Genomic DNA, 19,196 nt, shown 5'->3' on the forward strand with positions numbered 1-19,196 from the left:
TTTCCTGTTTCTTTCGATTTTCCAGCAAGCGAAGGCAAACAAGTCTCCTTCACGACAGCATGAGTTGAATGGCAAAAAAGTCAAATTTGAATAAATTTGCACCAAAGTTCAAACGCGCGCCAATTCACCTCACGTGCTTCATACTCTTTTCTGATTGGTTCCTTGGAACCATAATAATGAATATGCACGTGCGTTACTAATTTATGCTCATCATCTATGATTATTTCTGAGCGGCGTTCGTTGCGGACAAAATCATAAAAAAATATATGTGATCAAAAAATATTTTCTTCAAAAAGATAGTCGTTATTTACACAATGTGGTTTGGCCAGTCCGTCCTATGACCTAGCTTTTGAAATGGTGTTATAGATTGGTCCTTTTGTAGTATTGATTTCTCAGAGTTTAGGGGACATCGCACAAAGCTTAAGCAACAACGAAGACAGCGACAACATCGAAAAGCAAAAAACAAGCTCCCTGCGTTTTGATATTGGTGTGTACATTTCTTTGCCGTCCGCTGCAAAACAACAACGTGAAATGACCACATTCAAGGTTTTGTGGAAAACGTGGGCACATGACAGTGAATTTTTAGCAGTCTCTTTCTCAACTTGAACGCCACGCCTACCAATTTGGTTCCTGGGTGGTTTGCTGTTTTAGTGCAGTTGGATGAGTTGAATAAATCGTGAAGTAGCACAAATAAAATGAAGTTATCTTTTCAAATGATGTTTTCGTTGTTTAAGTTTCCTAATGCCTACAGATATTCTCTATTCACTTATGAGGCCAAAGGCAGCAAATTCATCTGTATACAGCTATTTCAATTAACGTTGTCGGATCAAAGCTAAAAGCTTAAAGACAGGACCGAAAGTTTACGTGGGATTTTTATGATTAAATTTATCAAAATCAGTCATGTCTGGAGAAAACAATAGGTTGTAATTAGCAGTACAATGACCTGCACGTGCAGGGATGATTTTGATGAAATTATTCATAAAAAATAATCCCACAAAACATTGCGGTCTTGTCTTTTAGCTTTATTTTTATCCGACAACGTTAATTGAAATAGCTGTATTCAAAAAATTTATAGGGTACCAAAAGGATACATACGGGTAATTACGAGTTCATACGGAAACATACGAATGACACACGAGTAACACATACGTACACTCGGGTCCTTACGAAGATACACATGGCAAAAGGGGACATTTTCACGCAACAGTCATTTTGTTAGGAAATTTTATTTTCTTATTCAACTATGTGCAGGAAAGGCTCAAAAAGCTAACTGCTACTAGTCCTAACTGGAGGATAAAAATTCGATTATGGGATTCACTGATACATTTTTCCTCTGTTTGGTCTTGTGATTGTTTGCAAACAAGAAAAGGACGGTCCTTTTGTTGTTAACGAACGGTCACATCCAAACCAAACAGATATTTCTGAGACTATTGAATTGCCAAGCATGTTAGATTTGTGCTGACAACTCGAAAATAATTCTCCTATTCTAGAAACAACTGGAACACAATTCTGCATCTGACAGCAAACTTTGTTTGAGGCTTTCAAGTCCGTTTTTGCTTCTCCCTTCCCGACGCTCCCTGCTGTCTTAATTTTTCACTCTCTCCAGTCTCCCCTAAAGCGCTCTCATTTTTTCCCTCTCCAGTCTCAGTTCGAGCGAGTGCGAAAGAGCTGGTACTTATTAAGGGGCTGCTTATTCAAAACTTGGATTGCAACGGTAGAGGATGAAGGGGGTTGGGGGGGGGGGGGGGAGGTGTTTATTTTAAAGGGTTCTGTTTTGAACTTCGCTCCAGAAAAGATGTGACAATGTATTCATACAACTGTGAATCGAAAGGGGTTTTGCTTATTTCAAACATCGGTCAAAAGAAATACCGAGAACGCCAAAGACGGCTGAAAAAGTTAACAGTTATGCATTTTTTTAACGTTGAACGATAATATTGGTTTTTCTCTAGAATATAGTGTATGTAAGGCGGCCATGTTGGAGGACTAAAACAATAGAAGATGTTTGCATAAAAATAGAATATATTTCCCAAAGGAAAATCATTGTATTGTTTTGGTCCTCCAATATGGCCGTCGTGCACACTCTATATGTGATCCGCTATAAATTGATTTCAGCTTCATTCCTTTTGAAGTTTATGCTTTTATTCAACTTAACAATGCAACATTTTACTTTTGCGTTCCTTAGTATACAAAACTATTAGCCCTTATGCTAGTTTGACAATGCTGTCTTATTATTTACTACCTCATGCATTACTCAAGTTGAGCGTAAACTTCGTTAAATTGAAAGGCTTGAATGTCGTCTTGTAACAAGCAGAATCTCTGCGATTTCCCGGTGGTTTCAAATGTACTCTAGCAGTGATTGAAGTCGTAATTTCGATTAGCAGCGAGATTTCCCTGGCAGTATCTCCTCCATGCAACCCTGCAAATAAGTAGAAGAAACAAATACAAATTATTTCAACCGACCAATCTCAATAGCTCGCTTGGTTAAAGGTTCATTGATGAGGCATAGGCACGCCCACCACACAAGGCAAAATAGCTGTAAAGAAACTTGTATAAAACACTTCCTTGGAAGGACGCGTGTCAGTTTAGGCAGTTGTTAGTGTAAAATCCCGAGTATAAGAACCCCTTATTTTTTGCAACAGGCTGAAATGGTTCTTATATCATGGATGTCTATTGACAAATTAAGGTAAACAGGTTCTTAATTACAGGGTAAAATCATCTCTTTATATCATATGATGTATCCACGGAAAACCAGTTTTTTCAACTGTCTTGTAAAGTAGCGGACATACTTCTGAAAGCGCCGGACGTGAATGTTTCCTCGGCGCTGTAAGGCGCCTCGCGGGCACCGTAGGCGCAAGCACCTAGGGGGGTCTGGGGGCATGCTCCCCCAGGAAATTTTTAAAATAGAATACTCAGAAACGCCATTTCCAGCGTTTCTGGAACCAAGGAAACAGTTTCCTAGGCAATGCTGGCGCTCACTAAAATTCTCTTTAAAAAGTAAGATGCCTTAGTAAGAAAAATATATAATACAGTAGTAAAAAAAAAAAAAAATCGGCAATATTGATCTCAAAGTACCGGACGTGGAATGGCAAACGACCGGACGAAACGTCCGGCCTCCGGCCTCAAATGAAAACCCTGGGAAAACGTTTTTTAGGTTAGTGGCTTATTGGCCCTAATAGGTCTAATAATCTCAATGAACATTAAAAAAACAAGTGTAAAGTAATCATTAATAATAAATTAAATAGCAATAGTAAGATATCTGCATACATTTTGTTTAGCTCTCAGTAGTACTATTTCTGTTACACGGATTTAGTTTTTGAACTCTGTTTCCAGTGGTTCTAAAAGCACACACACTTGGGTCTGCAGCAGTGTTTTCTCATCTTCCGCAATTTTTCGTATACATGTACAAGTACCAACTGGGCTAAAGTGATTCTTGTACGGTGCTTATTTGGCCAGATTTCAGCCAGAGCAAAGGTTCTTAATCCACAGTTTCTTACATGCGGCTTTTTTCTGTCATGTACTCACTATCGGAAATCTACAAAGAGAGAAATTTCAGTGCAGATACAAACCAACGATTAGGTTATTAAAAAAATGCGTACGCTTGTTAAATCCAGAACAATATTTCAACTGCTGTCTGTGTACATTTAGTCAACATTTGCCAAAATAGTGAGTTATGCTTTTCACTTATTCGTATTTGCCTTCTTTTGGCAATTTACAAATTAACGCTCTTATGTACCTCAAAATCAGTCACTGTTTACTCACCATTTTCCGAAACTGTTGCAGCGCTTGATTTTGACGGCACATTCTGTATCCCAACTGAGGTCGGAGTTGATTAAGGCTGCAAGTAAAACGTCAATCAAAATTAAAATATCTTTTCTCAGTTTTTTTGTGCGACTTTCCTAAAACGAAATCTTAACTTGTGCGAGCAAGTTACAGTCTTCCGACTGCTGGGATTATTAAATATGTATGCGGTATGTTTTTTTTGTCACGATTGAAGCAGAATTTAGCGCAAGTTTAGTTTAATCGTTCGTGGAGATTAGTTAAGCAAAACCTTAGTTTCAAAGTTCTGAGCGCGAAATTACTTTTGATACACAGTTGAAAACCGCTTTATCACTTAATATAAATTGCTCGCTCTCTCCTACGGTGTAGACTCTTTAACCCAATTTAGCCGTGTACTTGATTGGACAAACGCACGCAAGGGCTTCTGGGTGAAGATGGGCCTAAAAGAGCCTGTTTATGCTTTGAGCAACAGACGAATGTAAATTTACCAAAAACTCAAATTCTAAAGCAAAACAACCTGTATCTATACGATCACCGGCTGACACCGAGACTCACCAGAATGATCTAAGACTGACTTAGAACTATGGGAGGAGAAATGGCTCGTGGAGTTTAACGTTGACAAATGCCATGACCTACGGGTCACTTGTAAGCAGAACCCAATAATTCAACACTACACCCAACATGGCAAAGCTCTCGAAACCGTGGACCTGGCAAAGTACCTAGGAGTTAGACGTGAAAACTGCAAAGGACCGCGAACGATAATGCTGCTAGTTGACGTAGGATCTACAAGAGACCTAATCAGCCAAAAATAAACTGTAACACAAACTGCAAGGCTGATACTACGTGGACGTAGTACGTTCCACGTTCCACGTAGTATCAGCCTTGCAGTTTGTGTTACCTAGGAGTTACCCTCGCCTCAGACCTTAGGTGGAGTCGACATATTGCAAACATAACGCATAAGGGTAATCAATCACTTGGCTTTTTGAGAAGGAACCGGAGAATTAATTCACCAAGCCTCAAATCCGTGGCTTATAAGAGCTTGGTTCGCCCATTACTAGAGTACTCTTCAACGGCATAGGATCCTTCAGACTAAAGAAAATGTGAAGAAACAAGAAATGGTACAGATACGTGCTGCTAAATATGTCTTAAACCAATATTATAACAGCACATCATTAGTGAAATGCTTCACGAACTGCAGTAGGATACCCTTGAAGAAAGAAGAAAAAAAATAGATTGTCCATCTTCCAAAAAATTCACAATGGGCAAAACTGGGATTGACACTGTGATGTATTTTAAACCTCTGGATCGAGTGGGACGACATGTTAATGATATAGCTTACGAGGTCCCATTGGCCCATACTTACTGCTATAAATTTTCATATATTCCCAGAACAAAAAGAGAATGGAACTTTTTATCTTACGAGGCGGAAAATGTCGCTTTAAACCACCTTTAATTTATACTTTTGTCTAGTCATCCATCAAACTATTGTTTATTTATTTATTTATTTATTTATTTGTTTTTATTTTTTTATATTACCGCTAACAGATTTGCAAGAATCATCAATTTTGATGGAGGCAAATTAATGGTAGATAGATAGATAACTGGAGTCTCATTCACACAAAATTTTCTTCGTCGTCACACGAGTAAAAACGTTCATAGCCCGTGTTCGATTTGGACTTGGCTTCCCAGGCGGAACTTATTAAAACAAACGTTGGTCCAGCTAAAACTTACAAGAGCATGGGATGCCACAACCATGGGTGTTTATCTGCCAGCACTGCGTGTATCTTATGCTTCCTCTATCACACCAGTATCTGCTGTTGATCTGATAAATCCCATAATCCTTCGAGCCGTCGCTATTGAAGTGGTTTATGGCGTCATACTGGTAATTACTCTCGTGTTTGACCAAACATAACCCTGTAGACGAAGAGAAGTGCACATAACAATGGTGATCTTTAATCTTTAATTGTGATAACTGCCATTAGTACACTAATCTGACAATGGCTGGTCAACAGCTAGCGAAACAAATACAACATACATTGAACTAAATATACTGTGGACTTGACAGATGACGCATGTATCACGAAAGAAGGAAGACTGTTCCAGACCGGAATTGTTCTTGCAATTGGGAAGAACGAATATTTATATGCATTTACTGAAGATGACAAGGGCATAAATTTATAATCGTGCGACCTCCTAGTCCACTGAAAACCTTAGTTAATTTCGGCTGGGAAAGAGAATGATGTTCGCAAATTGGAATTGATCTTATAAAAAATGATTGATGATACGGTGTTCCTTAAGCGATTGCCAGTTCAGGTCTGCTAGCATAGTAAAGACGCTACTGCTGCGAGAGTAATCATTAAGGACATTTAAGCGGGCAGCTCTTCGTTGGATAAACTCAATGGCAGAAATATCTTTGGCGGTGTGTGGTGACCAAGGAAAGCTTGCGAACTCTGCAATTGGACGGACCAAGCTGGCATAGGCTCGTGATTTGATCGCCGTGTCTCAAGATGAAAAGTTCCGCTGGAGAACACACAAAATTGTATTTGCCTTGGTTTTAACTACCTCGCATTGCAGAGACCAGCTGAGAGAGCTTGTGATGTAATTGCTAATTGAGAACACACCCCTTCAGGATAGCCTTCAGCGGGTTTAATTGGCGGTTTTGTTCATTGACCTCTCGCCAGCGTCTCGTTCTGCTAGTCAATAAACTGTTTTGCCCATACATTGTAGTCTGTGTTTGATATTTCAAGTAATTAAGTAAGTATCACTCAACCGGTAGCTAAAATGCGTTGAGTTAGTACGCAAGAACAGAACAAAACATTTAGCAGATGCGGATCTCATCTGCCACTTAGCAGACCACTGCTCCAGTTAATGGCGGTCATGCTGCAAGTGGTGGCGATCGTCGGGGCAACAGATTTGTCGGAATAAAACTGTATCGTCAGCAAACAACCTACATCATGTACAACTTAGATTATTTTTCGCCTCCTGCGACACATATTTTTGCGCAGTTTATGGCTGTACGGGAAAAATAGATATAAGCAAGGACAGTTGGAATCCAAAAATAAAACTGGCTGGGGGTTACCGCGCATTTTTCAGAAATAATTGAGCAACAATAGGCATTCGGAAAAAGAAAAAGCCCGCGCGCGCTTTTGGTGAGCGGAGTCCTTGCTGCTGACCAAAAGGAACGCAGCCTCCGGGAAAGAATGCATGGCGCAATGGTTCTGACAAGAATAGGGCTATTTTCAGTTCGAGTTGCTTTGAACCTCATTATGAAAATGAAATTCCGTACAAAGTTCTTATAATGAAAATTAGTTTTCATTCGTATGCAAACAAAACAAATTTTCACGTGAAAAAATTTACACTTAGGGACTGTGTAATAATTGCAAAATATGAAACAGGCTCTCTTCTTTCTAGCCTCTGCAGCGTGAATCTTGCGCCTGTTGGCTTTGGCATTGCTTTCTTTTCTCTTCCTAGATTTTGAAGACTTTGATGTGGACATTATTCGGGGAAAGTGGCAGAATATTTTGTCACCGCTCTCTCCATATCCTGAACAAAATTATCAATGTTCTTCTCAATTCCTGTAGTTAGAAAATGAGGAGTATCTGTATTTATGATGGCAAGTTAGCCCTGTTTGCAGTTTGCGAGTTGTTTTCGTGAATAGGCTTTTGTCATGCTCAGTAATAAATGTTTTTAAATGTTGCTATCCGTTATCTTAACTTAATTGCCTCGTTCTTGCATCTCAATATATTTTTATTGCCATTTGAAGTACTTTTAGTGTCTGAGGAAGACATCCAACACGTGAATTAGGTATGAGGGAGCCAATGTGAGGAGGAAGCGGGGGGGGGGGGGGGGGGTTTGACCTAAATATTATCAGTAGGTTAGGGAGGATTAAAGTTAAGGTTTGCTTCGTGAGAAGGGGAGAGGGGTGCGAACTTAATTTTGAGCCGTATTTTACCCATTTCCCAACACCCCATCCAGGTAATTATTGCACAGTCTCTTAGCCTTGATCGCTTTCGAAATTAGGTTCAGAGCAACTCGAAAATCGCGCCGACATTGCATGCGCGGTAAGGATACACTGATAAATATTTAGTGCAACGTCATTCAAATCACATAGCACTTCCTGTTTGTGAAAGCCAAAGGCTTGAAGGTCGACAATGCTTAAAAAACCAGTTAAAAGTCTGAAGGTTCCACTTCATGTTTAATTAATTAACAAAACGTGAATTAGACTACGCAATCCCTAATTTTTCTGAGAGATAGTAAACCTGTGACGACGGACTTTTCCTGCTCGAGCGCACAAGAGAGACAAATTGAACTTCAACGGCGACTTGACAATAAGGGGGGGAATTAGCTTGAGAGCACTCGCTCGCTAGCAAGACAGAGCTCGTCACAACTCTTAGGTACAAGGATCTAGCCAACTGGAACTCGACGAACAGCAGAGAATAGACAATCTTCTTCAATCCAGCATAGGTTTATTCAGCACTGCGTTTCTAGCCTCGATGTAAACAGGACGTTATCTTGAATGTAACCACGATGTAACCGATTTACAATTATAACCTTTGTGCTTATATACCAACGATTACAAAAGGTCAAAGTACTTTCTTTTGTTTACAAGACTTGATGATGCAACATCAACGTAATATCACGAGCACAAATAGAAACTGTTACTTAAGAATATATTACTTTCACGTGCTCTTAATTGTTGAGAGTTCCTTATAAGGAGAGTAATTTTCCGGACTACAACTTTAACAAAGAATATTGAACTTTGATTGCGGAAAAGAACGCACATCAGAAGAATTGCTGACTCGTGAGATTACAGCACAAAGGTTAAGGACTCGCGTGATCGAGCAAAGTACATGAGCAACGTACAATGTACTCTTACACGTGTACAAGCCACCTGTTGAACTAGAATAAATTACAATAAGAACTCTTTGTTTGAAAACCCTATGCTGGTTTGAAATGAAAACGAATGATTACAAGCAAAAATTACATAAGATAAACAGCTATAAAATATGAATCAGCAAAAGCGAAAACAAGTAAAATATCGAGCGATGAAACACAAATCACTACGGTTGTTAATCTGATACAACCGAGAATGTTCACTTCTTGTGTCCAGATACAAGTTGATTAAATATTCTATTTAAAATCTCAAAGCTATTGTAACTACCTTATAATGTATTCTATTCCAAATGCAAAGCTACTGAAATGCGCTTGCTAAATGTATTAAAGTGAAACGCGAAATCTCTCGTCACAAACCTGTAGAAAAGCGAGCGAGCGCAAAATTTGCTCAAAGTCTAGCTAAATGTGAATTTTTCCACCAATCTTTGCATTCGCTGCTGGGAGGCATACGAGTGAGTTCAATTCCTTGACGAAGATAACTAAACGCGGTAGGTGTGATAGAGAGTATTAAAGTAATTATGAATTCTCAAGTATTGTCCTTCAGTCGAATTTAATTCCACTTACAATCCCTCATTTCTGAATTCGGTACACCCTTGGATCTCAGTGAACGGACCACTTGGCATTTGGTCTTGTGACCTGCATATGCGATTCCCCCGAAAGCCAACAACACAACAGCAAAAACCTGCAGCAGTTTCATGTTGTTAAAGTGTTTGATAAGGTGCCAGCAGAAAGCAATTGTCTGAAAGCAAAAAGATAATGTCAAGATAAAGAATTTAAAGAACATACGTTTTCACATGAGTATCAACCTAAAAGGTTCAATTGTTTGGCTCATTACCCAACAGCCGGCCAATCACCACAATGATCGCTGCCGAATCGGGTCTCAGTGTGTAAAAAATATTACTCACTAGGAGTAAAACGCAAATTTCTTAGCGTCAATATGTGCAATTGGCCTCACGGTATACTATGGAAGCTGATTGGTGATTAACTTGCTATGCCGATACAATTTGCCAGACAAGTAGCTTATTGTAAAAGCAAAATTTGATTGTTTTCGACACTGATTTTTTTGAAAAGTATTGAACTGATCAATTATCCAACTAACATGACTTAGAATCAGTAAACGTGAAAAGTAGAGGGCCAGCACTGCCAGGATTAATCGTGTAAAAATGTGATTTAGCCGCGGATAAAACTAGTTGACCGAAAACCCAAAATAAAATTGAATACTTTTTTGTGCATTAGAATACTGCAAAGAACCGAAGAAAGCTGTAGAAATAATATACTTTTTTAAATCAACATTTTCGGCAATTGGAATAAAAGAACTTACCTCTTCGAAGAGATTTGACAGAAGCTGGACAGTGCGTAACACGTACTCTGACAAAATGGGTTAGCTCAGTCAATATTTATACCCAGCGCAAAAGATTGCGTTAGAATACAATACAAAAGCCTTTATTTTAAGAGGGTAGCACATGACAGGAACAAAAATAATGACCCAGTGGCGAATTACGAAAAGCTCAGTCAATATTCTCTGGATGATATTTATTCTCAGCGCAAAAAGATTACTAATCTTTTTGCGCTGGGAAGATAATTTCTATACGTATGAAGTAAACTGATTATTCCATTAAAATTAAACCATAATGATCGTCCTATTACTATAGACATGATTCAAAAATAAAAAAAATAATAATAATTCACTTCCTTGTTTGGACCACAGCATAAAAATGGGTCTCAAGGGTATCTTTTTACTTCATAACAGAAATAAGTGCAGAATCGTGTGGAAATTATCTTCCGTTTAATCTCCTTTGCTGGGCATAAATATCCACGGAAGTAATTGACTGAGCTTTTCGGAATTCGCTTCCTTGTTAAAAGTCTGAGCTAGACAGCAGCGTTTTAGAATAGAAATGGGTCTCAAAGCTATCGTTTTACATATTGACGCTAAGAAATTTGCGTTTTACTTCAGGTGAGTAATGTTTTTACTCACTGAGACCCGATTCGGCAGCAATCATTGTGGTTATTGGCTGGCTGTTGGGAAATAAGCCAAACATTTGATTGACTGTCTAATAAACTGCTGCAGGTTTTTGCTGCTGTGCTGAACAAATGATTTACTTTTTTAAATCAATATTTTCAGCAATTGCGGTAAAAAAAAAAAACTTACCTCCTCGAAGAGATTTGACAGAAGCTTGACAGTGCTTAACACATACTCTGACAAAATGGGTTAGCTCAGTCAATATTCCCTGGATGATATTTATACCCAGCGCAAAAAGATTAAACGGAAGATAATTTCTATTCGATTCTACACGTATGAAGTCAAACGATACCTTTAAGACCCATTTCTATGCTGAGACGCTGCTGAGGTCCAAACAAGGAAGTGAATTGTTTTTATTTTTGAATCATGTCTATAGTAATAGGACGATCATTATGGTTTAATTTTAATGGAATACTGCGTTTTATAGTATTGCGTGCACATTCTCTTTGCTTTTAATAGGAGACGCGGAAAGTTGGAATTCGTTTAGAAATGGTTCTCAAGGGTATCTTTTCACTTCATAACAGAAATAAGTGCAGAATGGTGTGGAAACTATCTTCCGTTTAATCTCTTGTGCTGGGTATAAATATCATCCACGAAAGTTTGACTGCTGAGCTTTACGCAGTTCGCTTCCTTGTTAAAGTGCTACTATGATAAAAATTTACATCTTAAAGTTTAAGGTTTATCACATAGAATAATAGGAAAGATTAAAAACGCCGTTTACGTTTTTTAAATATCTGCATTGGTTCCGGAGATATTCACGTTTGAAAAAAGTGTAAAATATGTAAATGAGAGGACTGATGACGTCATATTCTCAACTCAATATAACATCAAGTATATGAATAGAGCTATCTCAGTCAATTTACCGCAGAGACCATTGAAACCCGGCAGGGTAATAGTTCTAAAGGCAATATACCTACGGCTATAAAAAATTCGGTTCCCATGACAACTCTCTCTTTTTCAGTCCCCTTCAACCTGATTTCAATATTTTAGTGATTTTCAGCTTGAAAACATTTAACAAGGCCACGAACTCGACCTAACATATTTATACGCTTGCTGGATCATGCAGATGAGGCACCATTGGCAAATATCAAAATAGAACGCCAAAGGTGGCCAGCAAAGCATTAAGTATCAGGGAGGACTGGAACCCAGTCTGTTGCCAAGGTAACAAAACTGATAAGCTCATATTATGGAGCGCACCTAGAACAATGTCACTGCAAAGAATCAAGCATTTCTGCTACAAATTGGCTGAGATATCTTTTTTTATAATATTTGACCAAAATTCGGTTGAGTTTGTGACGTCATCACTTGGCTAATTTGCATATTTTAAAAACTAGAATATCTCTGGAACAAAAAGAGATATTTGAAAATAGTAAACAGCATTATTCTTCACGTACAGGCTACTTATTTATGTTTTAAAATGGCTCAGATTAGAAAGACGCGAATTTCGTCATAGTAGCACTGAGCTAGTTTGGACTACAACAGCGTTTCAGCATAGAAATAGGTCTCAAAGGTATCGTTTTACTTCATACGTGTAGAATTGTGTAGAAATTATCTTTCCCTTTAATCTTTTGCGTTGGGTATAAATATCATCCAGGGAATATTGACTGAGTTAACCCATTTTGTCAGAGGGTAGGTGTTACGGACTGTCCAGCTTTTGTCAAATCTCTTCCAGGAGGTAAGTTCTTTTATCGCAATTGCTGAAAATGTTGATTTAAAAAAGTATATCATTCGTTCAACACAGCAGCAAAAACCTGCAGCAGTTTCATGTTGGATGTCTTCCTAAGTACTTCAAATGACAATAGAAATATATTGAGATACAAGAGCGAGACAATTAAATTAAGACAACAATTAGAAACATTCAAAAAATAAAACTACTGAGCACGACAATAGCCTATTCACGAAAACAACTGGCAAACTGCAAAAGGGTTAACGTGCCATTACAAATTTAATACAGATACTCTTCCGCTTTATAACTACAGGAATTGAGAAGAACATCGATAATTTTTTTTTGTTCAAGATATGGAGAGAATGGTGACAAGATTTTCTGCCACTTTCCCAATATTGTCTACAGTAAAATCTTCAAAATCTAAGAAGAGAAAGGAAAGCAGTGCTAAAGCCAACAGGCGAAAGATTCATATGCATGCTTCAGAGGCTAGAAAGAAGAGAGCCTGTTTCATATTTTGCAATTATTACACAGTCCCTAGGGGCAAAACTTTTCATGTGAAAATTTGCTTTGTTTGCATACGAATGAAAACTAACGTGCATTATAATAACTTTGAACGGAATTTCACTTTCATAAAGTAACGCGATTATAGCACTATTCTTGTCAGTACCATAACGCAACGCATTCTCTTTCCCTGAAACTGCGTTCCTTTTGGTCAGCAGCAAGGACTTTGCTCACCAAAAGCGTGCGCGGGCTTTTTCTTTTGGTAACCCCCAGTTTTGTTTTTGGATTCCAACTGCCCTTGCTAATGTCTACTTTTCCCGTACAGCCATAAACTGCGCAAAAATATCTGTGGCAGGAGACGAAAAATAATCTAAGTTGTACATGATGTAGGTTGTTCGCTGACGATACAGTTTTATTCCGACAAATCTGTTGCCCCGGCGATCGCCACCACTTACAGCATGACCGCCATCAACTGGAGCAGTGGTCTGCTAAGTGACAGATGAGATTCGCATCTGCTAAATGTTTTGTTCTCTCTGTGACCCTGCGTAATAACTCATCGCATTTCAGCTACGGGTTGAGTGATACTTACCTCGAAGAGGTTAAGTATTACAAGTATTTCAGGTATTTAGGCGTTTACATCACAAGCTTTCTTAGCTGGTCTCTGCAATGCGAGGTAGTTAAAACCAAAGCAAATAAAAATTTGTGTGTTCTACAACGGAACTTTTCATCTTGAGACAGGGCGATCAAATCACGATCCTATGCTAGCCTGGTCCGTCCATTTGCGGAGTTTGCAAGCTTTGCTTGGTCACCACACACCTGTCAAAGATATTTCTGCCACTGAGTTACGTTTATCCAACGGAGAGCTTCCCGCTTAAATGTCCTTAATGATTACTCTCGCAACAGTAGCGTCTTTACTATGCTAGCAGACCTGAACTGGCAATCGCTTGAGGAACGCCGTATCATCAATCATGTTTTGTAAGATCAATTCCAATTTTGCGAACATCATTCTCTTTCCCAGCCGAAATTAACCTAAGTTTTCAGTGGACTAGGAGGTCGCACGATTATAAATTTATGCCCCTGTCATCTTCAGTAAATGCATATCAATATTCCTTCTTCCCTATAACAATCCCGGTCTGGAACCGTCTTCCTTCTTTCGTGTTACATGCGTCATCTGTCAAACATTTTAAAGCTAGTATTGTACTTAATGTTATTTTATTACCTTTCTGTCCCTATTAGCTGCTTGTGTTATTTGTTAATCTAGTCCACAGTATATTTAGTTCAATGTATATTGTACTTGTTTAGCTAGCCGTTGACCAGCCATTGCCAGATTACTAATGGAAATTATCACAATTAAAGGGGAAGTATCACGAAAATCTTATGTCATTTCAAAACCCCAAAATGTTTGTCTGACAACAGAAACAAAAAATAATTATCTAGGTCTGTTATAAATTATCACCCCAGTGCAATCAAACTGTCGATTACTGCCTCTAGCAAGAGATAGAGTAGGTCGGAATGGATTGAAATTTGAAAAATATTAGGCTGATGTTTTTCAAGTTCTCTCATTTTTGTTTCCAAAATACGCTAGAATAGATCACGAGTTGTTCCTTTCAAGAACTGAGTTGTTTTCTCCGCTCTCGTTGTTCTAGCGGAATTATTTTGTAGCAAAGTTAAGGTCTTATTTCACCATTTTTAACAAAAAAGGTCAAAAACCCCATGATACTTCCCCTTTAAAGATTTAAGACCACCATTGGTATATGCACTTCTCCTCGTCTACAGGGTTATCAGTTAGGTCAAAAAAGAGAGTGGTTACCAGTATGACGCCATAAGCGACAGAAATCCCAACGGCTCGAAGGATTATGGGATTTATCAGATCAACAACAGATACTGGTGTGATGGAGGAAGCATAAGATACACGCAATGCTGGCAGATAAACACCTATGGCTGTGGTATCCCATGCTCTTGTAAGTTTTAGCTGGAACATCGTTTGTTTTAATTAGTTCCGCCTGGGAAGCCAAGTCCAAATCGAACACGGTTTACGAATGTTTTACTCTTGTGACGACGAAGAAAATTTTGTGCGAATGAGACTCCAGTTATCTATCTATCCACCATTAATTTGCCTCCATCAAACTTGATCATTCTTGCAAATCGTTTAGCGGTAATATAAAAAAATAAAAACAAATAAATAAATAAATAATAGTTAAATGTATAACTAGACAAAGGTTTAAAGGGGCATTTACCCCCTCGTTGGATAAGAAGTTCCATTCTCTTATTGTTCTGGGAAAATATGAAAATTTATAGTAATCAATATGGGCGAATGGGACCTCGTAAGCTATATCATTAACATGTCGTCCCACTCGATCCAGAGGTTTCAAATACATCACAGTGTCAATCCCAGTTTGCCCATTGTGAATATTTTAGAAGATGGACAATCTATTTCTTTTTATTCTTTCTTTGAGGGTATTCCACTGCAGTTCGTGAAGCATTTTACTAATATTTAATGCGTTATTATCGGTTTAAGACATATCGAGCAGCGCGTCCCTGCACCATTTCTAGTTTCTTCACATTTACTTTACTATAAAGATCTCATGCTGTTGAAGAGTACTCTAGTAATGGGCGAACCAATCTGTTATAAGCCACAGATTTGAGGCTAGGTGAATTAATTCTCAGGTTCCTTCTGAAAAAGCCATGTGATTGATTTCCCTTATGTGTAATGTTTACAATATGTCGATTCCACCTAAGGTCTGAGGCGAGGGCAACTCCTAGATACTTTGCCGAGACTACGGTTTCGAGAACTTTACCATGTAGGGTGTAATTATGAATCATTAGGTTCCGCATACGAGTAACCGTAAGTCATGGCATTTGTCAACGTTTAACTCCACGAGCCATTTCTCCTCCCATAGTTCTAGTTCAGTCTTAGATCATTCTGGTGAGTCTCAGTGTCAGTCCGTGATCGTATAGATACAGGTTATTTTGCTATAGAATTTGAGTTTTTGGTAAACTTACATTCGTCTGTTGCTCAAAGCATAAACAGGCTCTTTTAGGCCCATCTTCACCCAGAAGCCCTTGCGTGCGTTTGCCAAACTCATGACCAAGTACACAGCTAAATTGGATTAAAGAGACAGAGCGAGCAATTGGTAAAGCGGTTTTCAACTGTGTATTAAAGGTAAATCGCACTCACAACTTTGAAACTAAGGTTTTGCTTTACTAATCTCCACGATGGATTAAAAGAACTTGCGCTAAATTCTAATTCAATCGTGACAACAATACAAACATAGAAATTTAATAATCTCAGCAGTCGGAAGACTATGACTTGCTCGTGCAAGTTAAAATTTCATTTTAGGAAAGTCTTACAAAAAAAAGATATCTTAATTTTGATTGACTGTTTTACTTGCAGCCTTAATCGACTCCGTCATCTATTGGGATACAAAATGTGCTATCAAAATGAAGACCTGCAAAGGTTTCAGAGACTGGTGAGTTAACAGTGAGTGATTTTAAGGTACATAAGAGCGTTAATTTGTAAATAGCCAAAAGAAGGCAAAGACGAATAAGTGAAAAGCATAATTCACCAATTTGGCAATTTTTGACTAAATATACACAGGTACGCAGTTGAAATGTTTGGATTTAACTAGCGCACGCATTTATTTTGTTTATTTCGTCAGTTTGTATCACTGATTATACAATGAACTGTGTAAAACTCGCGTTTTGATTGGTCTAGAGGAGTGTGTGATTAGAGTTTATACAATGTACTGAATACTACGCGCGCTGTGATTGGTCGTTGCCCATGATCTATTAGAGTACAGACACACGGATGACGTCACGGGAAAATTGTTTTTCTTTGTTTTGTCCAACATGGCGCGGGGTTTTTAAAATGTTTGCAAGATTATTTCGAATTGAGCAAGTGAAAGCCTCGAGAAAAGTTAAGCAGGAGGTGTTTACAAACAAGAAAACAAGAAAAAGAAGAGACCAATTAAGTGTTCTTATCTATTTGAAAATGCCTAAACTGGAAAAAATCATAAACAGATTCCAAGTTGCCGTGCGTCTGTTCAGTAATAGATCACAGAAGACGTCAAATTGTGGTAAGAACATCAGTGACACACTCGCCTGCGGCTCGTGTGCCACTTTTTTGTTCTTACCACATTTTGACGTCATCTGTGATCTATTACTGAACAGACGCACGGCAACTTGGAATCTATTTGTTAAATAGACGCAGGATTGACGTCATCGAGTGGTGTGACCAGCGCACGTGATCAGAGTCTGGAGTCCAGCCAGAGCGACTGGTCAACAAAGTTTTGCAAACTGTTTTTGCAAGTAGCGGACAAACACAGGCAAATTTTCGCAGGAAAGGAAAACTGCCCAATAAAAAATTGGACAAAGACTGCTGAGAGTGACCTCAAACAGGATAGGAAAGCTAGAACTTTGTTGTGACGTGAAAGGGAAGCAAATATTTGTCGAAATATGTCGCCGATAAAAAATCCAGTAACGGCGAGTAATCGATTACAAATCGCAGCGAAACGACTTACATGCTGTAATATTTTGGGGTCAGGATTTCCTTCTGGAATAAAGGTTAGTTTCGGAAATATTGTTAGTGAAATTTTTTCCGATTATACTCTAATTTAGAAGATCACAACTGCATGTGTGCAGTAGTCTAAAACTGAGTTTGTTGGAAATTTTTTGACTCAGCTTAGGCAACGCGATGCCTGCTCACGAAATGTGTTGAAATGTCTTGGTTATTGTATAAAACAAATAGATTCAATTTTGCCGTGGGTCTGTACTCTGATAACGCACAGAGGACGTCAAAACGTGGTGAGAACATCAGTCACGCTACTAGCCTGCGGCTCGTAGCGTACTTCTTTGTTCTCACCACGTTTTAACGTCATCTGTGCGTTATCAGAGTACAGACGCACGGCAAAATGGAATCTATTTGTTAAAAAATCTCACTTTTTAGATTTCCGATGGAAGATACAGTAAAAAGCCGCATGTAATAAACTGTGGATTAAGGACCTCTAATCTGGCTGAAATTTGGCCAAAAAAGCACCATACAAGAATCAACTTCTGCATGAAAAAATGAACCAGGGTCTTGTTTTCGAAAAGTTGCACAAAAAAAACAACAATACAGAAAACACTGGTGCCGACCCCGGCAAACATACTTTTAGAGCCATTGGAAACACACAGTATAAAGTTCAGAGTAACAGAAAAAGTACTATTGAGAGCTAAACATAATGAATGTGAATATCTTACTATAATTACTATTTGATTAATTAACAATGATTACTTTACAATTTCCTTTTTTTTAGTCTTGCACTAACCGAAAGAAAGATTTACGTTGATACACCATTATATACACATACAGTGGTGATAGTTTTCAACCTGTGATTAGAACCTGTTTACCGTAATTTCTCAATAGTTATCCATTATATAAAACCCATTTCTGCCTGCTTCCAAAAATCAGGGGTTCTTATATGCGGGATTTTACTGTAACAAGTGCCTAAATATCTCTGACACGCGTCCTTCCAATGAAGTGTATTATAGCTATTTTGCCTTAATTACGGTGGGCGTGCCTGTGGCTCATCATTGCGCCTTTAACCAAGCGAACTATTGAGATTGATTGGTTGGAGTAATTTGTATTTGTTTCTTCTACTTATTTGTAGGTCTGCATGGCGGGACTTCTGCCGGGGAGAAAATCTCGCTGCTAATCCAGATTACGACTTCAGTCACTGCTAGAATACATTTGAAACCACCGGAAAATCGCAGAAATTCTGCTTGTTACAAGACGACATTCAAAGCTCTCAATTTAACGAAGTTTAAGTTCAACTTGAGTAATGCATGAGGTAGTTAATAATAAGACAGCATTGTCAAACTAGCATAAGGGCTAATAGTTTTGTATACTAAGGAACGCCAAAGTGAAATGTTGCATTGTTAAGTTGAATAAAAGCATGGAGTTAAAATGAATGAAACTGAACTCACGTTATAGCGGGTCTCATATATTTTGGAGAAATACATATATTATCGTTCAACGTAACAAAAATGCATAACTGTTAACTTTTTCAGCCGTCTTTGGCGTTCTCGGCATTTCTTTTGAATGATGCTTGAAATAATCAAAACCCCTTTCGATTCACAGTAGACTGAATACGTTGTCACATTTTTTCTGGAGCGAAGTTCAAAACAGAACCCTTTAAAATAAACACACCCCTTCCCCCTCCTTCATCCTCCACCGTTGCAATCCAATTTTCGAATAATTAGCCCCCTTATAAGTACCTGCTCTTTCGCACTCCCTGGAACGGAGAGACTGGAAAGAGTGAAAAATGAAGACAGCGGGGAGCGTCGGGAAGGGAAAAGCAA

At 38.4% G+C, this 19,196-nt stretch overlaps 2 protein-coding genes across 4 annotated transcripts; one reads left to right on the forward strand and one right to left on the reverse strand.

The window, feature by feature from the left end:
• Positions 1 to 2,117: 2,117 nt before the first annotated feature.
• On the reverse strand, positions 2,118 to 10,964 carry LOC146462684 (lysozyme-like). 3 transcript variants are annotated; one of them, XM_085085303.1, is made up of 5 exons: positions 10,820 to 10,964; positions 9,235 to 9,409; positions 5,509 to 5,691; positions 3,760 to 3,835; positions 2,118 to 2,416 (listed from the first exon to the last, which is right to left on the reverse strand). In XM_085085303.1, exons 2-5 carry the CDS (start codon positions 9,365 to 9,367, stop codon positions 2,347 to 2,349), a joined length of 462 nt encoding a protein of 153 aa, XP_084941429.1. In that variant the 5' UTR covers positions 9,368 to 9,409; positions 10,820 to 10,964; the 3' UTR covers positions 2,118 to 2,346. The 3 variants fall into 3 exon arrangements, with proteins under 3 accessions (XP_084941429.1, XP_084941430.1, XP_084941431.1); XM_085085304.1 differs by lacking the exon at positions 10,820 to 10,964 and adding an exon at positions 9,992 to 10,084; XM_085085305.1 differs by lacking the exon at positions 10,820 to 10,964 and adding an exon at positions 9,506 to 9,586.
• Positions 10,566 to 18,811, forward strand: LOC146462685 (lysozyme C-like). Its single transcript, XM_085085326.1, has 5 exons — positions 10,566 to 10,624; positions 13,425 to 13,530; positions 14,647 to 14,818; positions 16,252 to 16,327; positions 18,506 to 18,811. Exons 1-5 carry the CDS (start codon positions 10,566 to 10,568, stop codon positions 18,576 to 18,578), a joined length of 486 nt encoding a protein of 161 aa, XP_084941452.1. The 3' UTR covers positions 18,579 to 18,811.
• The last annotated feature ends 385 nt before the right edge of the window (positions 18,812 to 19,196 follow it).

Source organism: Pavona decussata, unplaced genomic scaffold (assembly GCF_977016875.1).
Source record: "Pavona decussata unplaced genomic scaffold, jaPavDecu1.1 SCAFFOLD_186, whole genome shotgun sequence".
Taxonomy (NCBI): Eukaryota; Metazoa; Cnidaria; class Anthozoa; order Scleractinia; family Agariciidae; genus Pavona; species Pavona decussata.